Source organism: Engystomops pustulosus, chromosome 2, assembly GCF_040894005.1.
Source record: "Engystomops pustulosus chromosome 2, aEngPut4.maternal, whole genome shotgun sequence".
Classification (NCBI taxonomy): domain Eukaryota; kingdom Metazoa; phylum Chordata; class Amphibia; order Anura; family Leptodactylidae; genus Engystomops; species Engystomops pustulosus.
The window spans coordinates 175270413-175279874 of NC_092412.1; the positions used below are offsets into that span (position 1 = coordinate 175270413).

The 9462-nt window shown below is 38.9% G+C and overlaps 1 protein-coding gene across 5 annotated transcripts in view; it reads left to right on the forward strand.

Annotated features, from left to right (window-relative positions):
- The window catches only part of TFEB (transcription factor EB), a 47125-nt gene extending 42852 nt beyond the window's left edge, over positions 1–4273 (forward strand). For all 5 annotated transcript variants that reach the window (XM_072137352.1, XM_072137353.1, XM_072137354.1 and 2 more), the window contains exon 9: positions 2064–4273. In XM_072137352.1, the coding sequence (XP_071993453.1) occupies positions 2064–2435 (372 nt within the window). In that variant the 3' untranslated portion in view covers positions 2436–4273. The remainder of the gene's footprint in view (positions 1–2063) is intronic.
- Positions 4274–9462: the final 5189 nt, after the last annotated feature.

Consider the following 9462-nt stretch of genomic DNA (forward strand, 5'->3'; position numbering starts at 1 on the left):
TATTCACATTGCCGGCCGGCCGCGCCACACTGTCAGCGGCTGTGGCCGAGCCGGGCTTCTTTACCGCTGCACGGAGAGTTGGCAGCGATGCGATCGATGCTGCCGGCTTCTTGTACAATGTGTCCGCTGGCGGGGGCGTGCTGGGGGAGTGTCGGCACGCCCCTAATGAATAACTCCGACTGCCAGCGCGGCAGATACAAGATCCGACCTCTTATTTGGTAAGAGGTCGGATCGTGTTAAATCAATTTACTGCACATAAATTTAAAAAAAAACGGCTAGGAGAAAGGGGCTGGGGGAGGATTATGGGGGGCACATTTGGTCTGTGGGTTTACATATTTACATATTAGCTTATATTTTAAGGACCCATTTATATATGAATTATGCTGATTCCTGGAATACCCTTTTAAGTGTGCTTGTGCAAAGTCACAAAAAAGGAGCAAATGGGTGGATGCCACAGTTGTGAGACATTTTGAAGACAAAAACTGATGCAACTGAAATGATGCATTCTCCCTTCCATGCTAAATTTGGCTCCTTCTCAGAAATTAATATAAATTGGTTGAAATTAATTATTCTTGGCTTGGGTGCAGAAGTGAAGAACTTGCATCTCGGTGGACTGCAGGTATTTGGCAAATGTAGATAGCTTGGCCTAATTTCCTCTAGGAATATTAGGGATTATAATGAGTTCAAAATTTCTCCCTTTTTAGGGGATGATAGAAAGAAAGTTAAATCTGCCTCCCACTCACTAAAGCTGTAACAGTCAAAATGATTGTTTTCCCTAGCTATCTACAATTATTTTATGGAATTTCGCCAACCTTTACAGACTTTTCTCTGCACCCGAATCTATTCAAGGAGATTGAATATGGGGAGGAAGAGAGTGAGACTCAGATATACTGTAAAAGTTATGTTCAATCTGTCTAATCCAACTGTAACAACTGGTTGACTGGAATTAAACTCAGATCCTTGGGAAACGTCCCTCCAATTATGTTTTTTTTCTAATGCAGGTCAGAATAAGGATTTATTTTACTTACATGATAAACATTTTTGGACATTGAGGGGTATTGTTTTTATTTCGCATTTATTCACTAATTGAGGAATAAAGTTTGGAATGCCTTATTGGGGGTTTATCAGCACAAAATAGGAGCGGTCTGATTGTGAAATTTGGTGGACTGCTCACTGTTGCTCACAGGATATGATGAGATTTCAATGATATGATTCATCTAAATTCTTGTGTAAGAATATTTACAACATCTTCATTTAAAGTATGGAATGATGGATTCTGATTTGTAACACTTGGCTTTGGCGATGTCCAAAATTGTATTGTAACTGCCAAAAGATTTTTTCTTTATATTAAAGGTCATCTCTCCATCACATTCCCTAATGGTAGATGGCTACTAATCACCTCCCCATCCTTTCCCCCTTTGCAGTAATCAGATTTCAGTATAAATAGGAATGGCCACATTTAGATGGGAAAAAAAGGTTTTTAAATATTCAATTTAGCCCGAGGTGCTCTGCAGAGCACCTCCGAGCTTGTCCGTCTTTTAATTTCTTCAGTGCTGTCCTCTTGCCCCCAACACTCTAAGCAGAGAGCTGGTTGGGGATGGGACGGAGAGGTGAGTAGTTATTATTTACCATCAGACAATCTGATTGTAGATGTCCTTTAATAATTTATTATGTAAATTGCCTTTGACAATTTGAATGATGTTTCTAAATTTAAAATTTCATAAGGGAAATCTTTTTTTGCTGCTTTTATTTCTTGCCTTACTGCAGACTGAAAGCTTTTACTCCTTAGTAACTGGAAGCCGCAAATACATAGTCATAATCCTTGAAAGGATATTTTTCATGAGTAAAGTACAAGGTGATATTTAAAAAAAATAAATAAAAAGCTCTCCATATTGAACCAAATACTGTGGTGTGTGCTATGGTTTATAAGATCTGGAGTAGGATTCTTACACAAAGCACCACCATAGTATGTCTGTTTATGTGCTATAGGCAGTTAGTTGGTGGCAAATACAATGTGTATGCAAGAAAATATCTTATTTACTAACATTTCCTTTTGTTTTCAGGAACTAGAATTGCAGGCACAGGCACATGGCATTCCAACAAGTTCTCCACGAAGAATGAATGTGGAGGTAGTCAAGCAGGAGTCTGAAGCATTGCCTGTAGTTCAGCAGCAGCTTACAGTCCCACAGCAGGGACCATACCACCAACAAATGGACTTCTCATCAGGAGTTGGCTTCCAAAGCAGTGCCTGTGTAGACACCTCCTTTCCTGCTCTCTCTAGGACAGAGCTAGACCTTATGCTGATGGAGGACACTATGCTGGGTTCTGATCCCATGATGACCTGTGACCCTCTCCTTTCAACCCTTAGTCCTGGCACTTCAAAAGCCAGTAGCCGGCGAAGTAGCTTCAGCATTGAGGAGGTAGATGGGCTGTGACATCACAAGCAAGGAAATGACACCTTACATAAACGGACTGTGACATAGCCCAAACAAAAGTGGAAATTACAATGCCTTATTTATGGGAAAGTTCAGCCAGAGGGCCACTAGTACAAAATGATATGCAAGGCCTTTATGTGTGGCTATACTCTGTACCTCTAAATGTACTAGTAATCATACAAAATGCCTGCCTTGATGGACTCTTCTCAGTTGGGTGAGCATAAGGTGATATCACCCCTCTAGTCGTCTTCTTGCTGCCGCCAGACTTCTTAAGAAGTCCCCATTTACTACACGCTTGTGTGGATTGGCACCATCCGTTGTATCCTAGTGACATTTCTTTTATTTCCCACTGCCTCTGACTTCTCTGAGATATCCAAGAAACCAAAGTGCCTTCACATGTTGAGCAGAGCAGGACCTGTATGTACATTGGTTGGGATGAGTGTGGTAATAAATTACATGTACGCCTGGGATTGTTATCTCTAAATTAAGAATGGTTGGCATGTATTGTGTGAATGGGGACAAAGAATACACATATTTATTATGTTGTATAGGTCATTGTGTGAATGGAAATGTTATGTGTGTGCTTTCAAGGTCTTTGTTAGTCTGGACTGAGCAATAATAGCCTTGTATTAACCTGGGATTGTATTCACGAGCAGAGTTACGGGTGCCTTAATATTTCTACTGACTGTAGACTTCTGTGATAAGAAGGCCTTTTATTCTCTTAGGTGTTTGCAATTTTTTATTTTATTTTAATGCATCAAAGTGTAGGGCAGCCTCTGTGAGTGTTTGCCAAGTCCGTTGTGGTATCCATTCAATGTGACCATACGTGTTAGGTGAGCGTTAGCCAAACCCTCTAATTTTGGCCAGACCATCTGACTGTGCGTTATGGATGGAGTTTTCTACCCTACCAAAGACTATGTTGGGCATGAATTTTCTACATAGCCAACCGCTTGTTTTTACCAAAGATAGGATGAACTAAGGGTGTCTTGTAGCGGCTTTTCTTTTGAGAACATGAGATATCAAAAGAACACGTAAAGAGGGTAGCAGGCAGCTGGCAGATGAGTAAAAGCTTTCCCGGAGGACTGTCGCGTCATTCATTGAGAAACAGTTGTTCCTATTCCTTGTAGAAGCCAATACAAACAAGCACCTATTGATATGTTCTATCTGTATAGGGGTGCTGCCACTATTGCCTCATTATTGTCATGGCCTTGTTACACAGCAATTTGAGACAATCTCCGTAAAGAATTATGTAGCGTTATAAAATATTGATTTGGATACAGTCCTTTATCAATTTACAATGGGCATCCTGTGTGTGATTCTACTGCTGAAGAATCTGCCAGCTATCTAGTATGGGTACCCAGTAAGTGGTAGAGTTTTGCCTGTTTTTAACTATTGTTGAGTGAGGCCATGCCCAGATGAGTGCACCACTACTGTACATCCTCTGGTATATATTCGGGTACAATATAGATCTACAGCACTGGATTAATGCTTCCTGCTGATGGTAAATAAATGCAGTATATCCTTTATAACATTAATCCAGCAAGTAATTCACAGAGAAGCAGTCTTCTAGATGAGACTGCCATATATTATGCTATAAATGACAAGCTTCTTCTTGAGCGAGGGGTGCACTTCCCAGATGTTCTGTGCTGTTATCTGTGTGTTCTCTCCATTACTTATCTCAATCGCATATTAATTTTGATAAAGAACTGGATTCTGCTTGATGTGTGCATCTGTTCACAATGCCGCTGTATAATCTGTTTTTTTTCCCTGTAATTTAATTTCACATAACTTTCCAACAAAAGCCACCAGAGGGCGCTGCTTGTATTAAAAAGATACTGCAGAAAGCGGTCGTGGGCTCATTTAATTCTATACAGACATCACTGTGCATGTTTCTTTCATACTCATTCAACTCCTTTAACTAAAGGTGTTTTCTCCTTTTAGGAAAGCCATACCCACCTTTCTGGAGGGTACACCTCGACTTGCAAAACAAATAATTTTTACCAAGCCCAGCATTTGAACCCACATTCCACCTGCCAGAGATATAGAACAGAGTCTCTACCCACTAAGCTATGGGTTTAGTGATTGTCTATGTAACCAAGAGCGTCACTGTTACACAGTGACACAGGATTAATGCACTGATATATAGAGTGGCATCTTCTTAGAGATTATTATTATTGAGATGATTATTATTATTATTATTAAGGAGATGGAGATTATTATTATGGATATTATAATATTTTAATGATATAATACAGTTAAATTAAATGAATAAAAATGTATAAGACATGGGCTCGTTCAGACAGGCGTGTCCGCTGCTCATCTGCAAAAAATGCAGATGTGATGTCTGTGATCAGGCCATATTGTATCTGTACACCGTTTGAAAAAAAAGCTGATGGGTTTCTAATCTACTTCCTGCCCTGCCCAGTTGGTTGCCTAGCAACATTTGAAAAAAAAAAAAAAAAACTATCTGCATACAGATGTCATGCATGTGCCGCCATGATGTCATGCTTGTGCCGTATACATTGACTTCTTTGGATGTACATGGTCCGCATGCGGGACAAAATAACGCATGCTGCAATTTTTTTTCTCACTGTCTGCACAAACCCATAGGAAACAATGGGTCTGCTTGCCATCCACAAATAAAAAATAGCACATGGCATCAGACACCCGTCTACATGAGCCCTAAATTATACTATTTAGTATACTATTGTATATTAACATTAATAGGACAATCTTTACAATACATATACTACACTTACAGCACTAAAGCTTCTCCTGGCAAATCACTGGTGACCATTACTGATTGCATGAGTTTCAATGGAAAACCAAATGCAATCAGGCTGCGCCCCTCCCCCAGACGCTTGTATTGCATTTCTAAATACAATGTAAACACCCCATGTGACCGCACCCTACCTAAACATTCAAATAATAATACAGGCGGTTCCCTACTTAAGAACACCCGACTTACAGACGACCCCTAGTTACAAACGGACCTCTGGATGTTGGTAATTTACTGTACTTCAGCCTTAGGTTACAATAAACAGCTATAACAGTTATCAGAGGTGTCTGTAATGAAGCTTTATTGTTAATCCTGGTTCTGATGACAACCCAACATTTTTAAAATCCAATTGTCACCAAAAAATTTCTGGCTGGGGTTACAATTACAAAATATACAGTTCTGACTTGCATAGAAATTCAACTTAAGAACAAGCCTCCAGAACCTATCTTGTACGTAACCCGGGGTCTTTTTTTGAAAGTATTGTATCGTTATAGAGTATTGCAATATACATTTCTGGCTATCGTATCACACTCAAAATTGTGGTATCAGTGCACGCGGCCTTTGTAAGCCAAAAAAAATATATCCTACATGGAAAAAAATAATAATGTATAGAATTTGTACAGCCAAGATCATAAATGGATCAAAAAAGCAAAACGCTGCCTATACAACTGACCTTAGAGTGTATTCAGATGCTGGAGGGCAGTTTTCAGTCGCCATGTATGTCATGGGATGAGCATAGTTAACACACTGTGAGAGACTTGTACGTCATGGTGATTGTATGGGCTCAGGTGCCAAACCATGACACCTTTAGGTGCACCATAGTAAAGGTTGACCCAAATGTCTTTCCTACCCTTCCCCTACCATGATTGATTACCATGGCAGCACTGGCATCTGTTGATAAACCCAGAGGCTGCCAGCAGTAACTGGATTTTAGATCCTGCCTCTGCTGTTTCCAGCCAAATCTGTGAAAGTCAACAAATTAGGCCTAAAAATTCAGATAGTACTTCTTCACTCCTTGAAAACTGTCGTGTTTACAGGCCAAACATTTGGGCCACATATAGGTTGTTTAGAAAACATGGCATAATGAGCTGACATTTTATAGCACATGCTGTTTTTATATATTTGATACTAAAAATAGTCATCTAAAATTTTTGACTTTTCACTGGTTATTACCTTTTGGAGAATACATGTCAAAATACTGCCTTTAATTGGTTTCCAAATTGGGCACCTGAAAATCTGCTCTCCAAACACCCATTGCTTCCCTTTTGTTCCCTGTTGTTGGCCCATTCATAGATTTACATTTACATGTGGGGTGTTGCTGTGGTCAGGAGAAACTGCACAACTAATTCTGAAATGTGTTTTTTTTTTTGTTCTATTCTGCAAGAATATGAACATTTTGGGGCTAAGTAAAATGTTATTGTTAAAATTTGAAAATTCAAAAGAATCCTCCATTTTGTTTTAATTCATGTAAGGTATAACACGGTTAACAAAATAGCCAAAAATGAGATGATTAAAGGGGTATTCCAAGAATATGCTAAATATCACAACATTTTATGGGCTTCCTAAAGTAGGCGGGTTTATCTCCAAGATGGCTGCCACAGGATACTACAACTCCCATGATGATCCAACAGACAGTCTTGCTCTGTTACCATAGTAATGATGTGTGTAACTGCCATTACTGCACATTGCGTCACTGAGATGGATCTCTCCACAACACTGGCCATACGGGATGCGCTGAAAGCAACCGTCTACAGCCATAGACGATGGTGGCGATCACATGATCTGCCCAGGCAGCTTCAGGGCTTGTGACCAGCGGCCAGATTCTGTCCTGTGTCTACTCTACAGGGACATAATTAATGCACAGATTAAAAGGCCCGTGACATTAGAATTTTTCAACATTTTTATGTTAAGGGAAGCAAAATTTTAAATAATAACGAATTATGTATTGGCTTATAATTAAATGACCTATTTGAATATGAATTATGCTTATTCCTGGAATACCCCATTAAGGGTGAGTTCAAAATAGGACTTTAAAAACCTGGTCTCTAAAATAATGGATTCATAAATTTCAATGTCATAGAAAAGAAGTACCACTGAAGCTAGAGCCACTGCACAGAGCTCCAAAAGAGCTGGGGTCGTAGCAACAACAGAAGGAAGACACGCTGGTAGGGAGGGATTGCAGAGGCTACTGGAGCATGTAGTAGCCATTGCTTCTGCTCCCCGGAGAGGCCACTCCACATCCTGCTAGCCTCTATAGAAAATTTGCATATTAGCTAGATAAAGTGCAGTTTAGCATAGAAACTATCATTATGTTAGAGAGGTCACAAGGTTGCAAGGAACCTAACATCAGATCTACCTTCATAAGTACATTTCTGGTAGGTTTCCTTTTTTGCTCAAGTACTAAAATGTAAGTAAAAATGTACATATAATGTATGGAATCATTTTATAATTTTTTTTATAATATAGCACACATATTTTAATTGAATAGTGTTGAAATTTCTGTATTATTCTGTTCTCCCACAGGAAGGAGTTAATACATTTTGAGCCTTATTTTGTTGCTTTCAGCCTAAAAATTAACCCATTGCAAAATCCAACACTTAACACAAAAAACAAGCCCTCATATGCATGTATAAGTGAAAACAACAAAAAAAAGTTATGTCTTTTGGAACAGCATTGAAAAATAAAAAAAAGGATTTTGTCCTGAACGACATTTTAGGCCTTTTCCTAAAAGGGTTAAAACATTATTTCAACATATACCAGACATTTGGTTAATGCTAGTTAATTCATGTCAACATTAAACTGTCTTTGGGCTTTTTCACATGTGCAGATTTTTTTCACTGCAGCCTTCATTTAGGCTTATAGAGAAACACAGATTTGTTGTCTCTTTTTGGTGTTGATGATTTTCACTGAAGCTTTTTCACACTTCCATATTTTTGCACTGATCTAATGTTGTCTATGAACAGATTAGGACAGGCTCCAAAATATTTTGCATGAAAAGCACACAAAAATGGTTCAGTAAGGGACGTGTTTACAGGTTCAGTTTTTCAGATGCAGTTTTTGATGTCCAAACCAGGACTGGAGTGAAAACAGAGGAGGAACAGTCTCTCTGAATCAAATGTTCTTTGTATTATAACCCATACCTGCTTTTGCTTCAAAAACTGCATCTGAAAACCTGAACATGTGAAAGCACCTTATGGCATCAGTGAAAATTTCTGATGCAAGAAAGAGATAACAAATCTGTATGCGTCAAAATCACAGTAAAAAATATTACAATTTTTTCAAACATGCTATATAGGCGGAGATTAATCAGAAGTTTCTGAGAGCAGATCTGTTCTAGTTGCTTATGGCAGAGGGCATCTTTCCTTTTCCCACAGCTGTTTATAAAATTAAAGCTGACCTCTGATTAGTTGCCATGGGAAAATAGAACAGTTCTCCTATGAGACATTTATGATATATCTAACCCTATGGGCCTAGTCTTGATGCTGCCCTAGGCACACACATTGCTTAGGCCCCCAATTGGTGCCGTCAAGCTAACGCCTCTGCCCATAACCCCCAGCTTCAGGCTGGTTTCACATCATACCCTAGTGTATGACGACTAGGTGTCACTATTAAAACACCCCCGATCCCTTTACGACCCACAGTTTACAGAGGCCACACAAATACAAAGCTTCGGTTTGAGGCGTGAGCCGGCGGTCAAGATTTGACAAATACAAAAACGGTCCGACACAGTCTTGCCCATATAACTGCAAAACCTAATAAAAAGGTAACATGCAAACTGACATATAGTATTAACCCCTTCACTGTACCCTAAATGGTCTAAGATATAGGGGAAAAAAACAGAAAAAAAAAGTTTAAAAAATGTTAAAAAATTATAAAATATTAAAAGTTCAAATCACCCCCCTTTCCCTAGAACTGATATAAAATATAATAAACAGTAAAAATCACAGACACATTATGTATCGGCGTGTCCCAAAATGCCCAATCTATCAAAATATAAAACCGGTTACAGCCAGTGGTGAGCTCCGGAACGGCAAATGGCGCCCAAATGTCCCAAATGCGACTTTTACGCCTTTTTATATGACATAAAAAAATGTTTAAAAAAATTATCAAAATGTCGCACAGTCCTCAAAATGGTAGCAATGAAAACGTCAGCTCATTTTTCAAAAAATGACACCAAAGTATAAAAAAGTTATTAGTGTCAGAAGATGTCAAATTTTTTTTCTTTTTTCTACACATTCGTTTAATTTT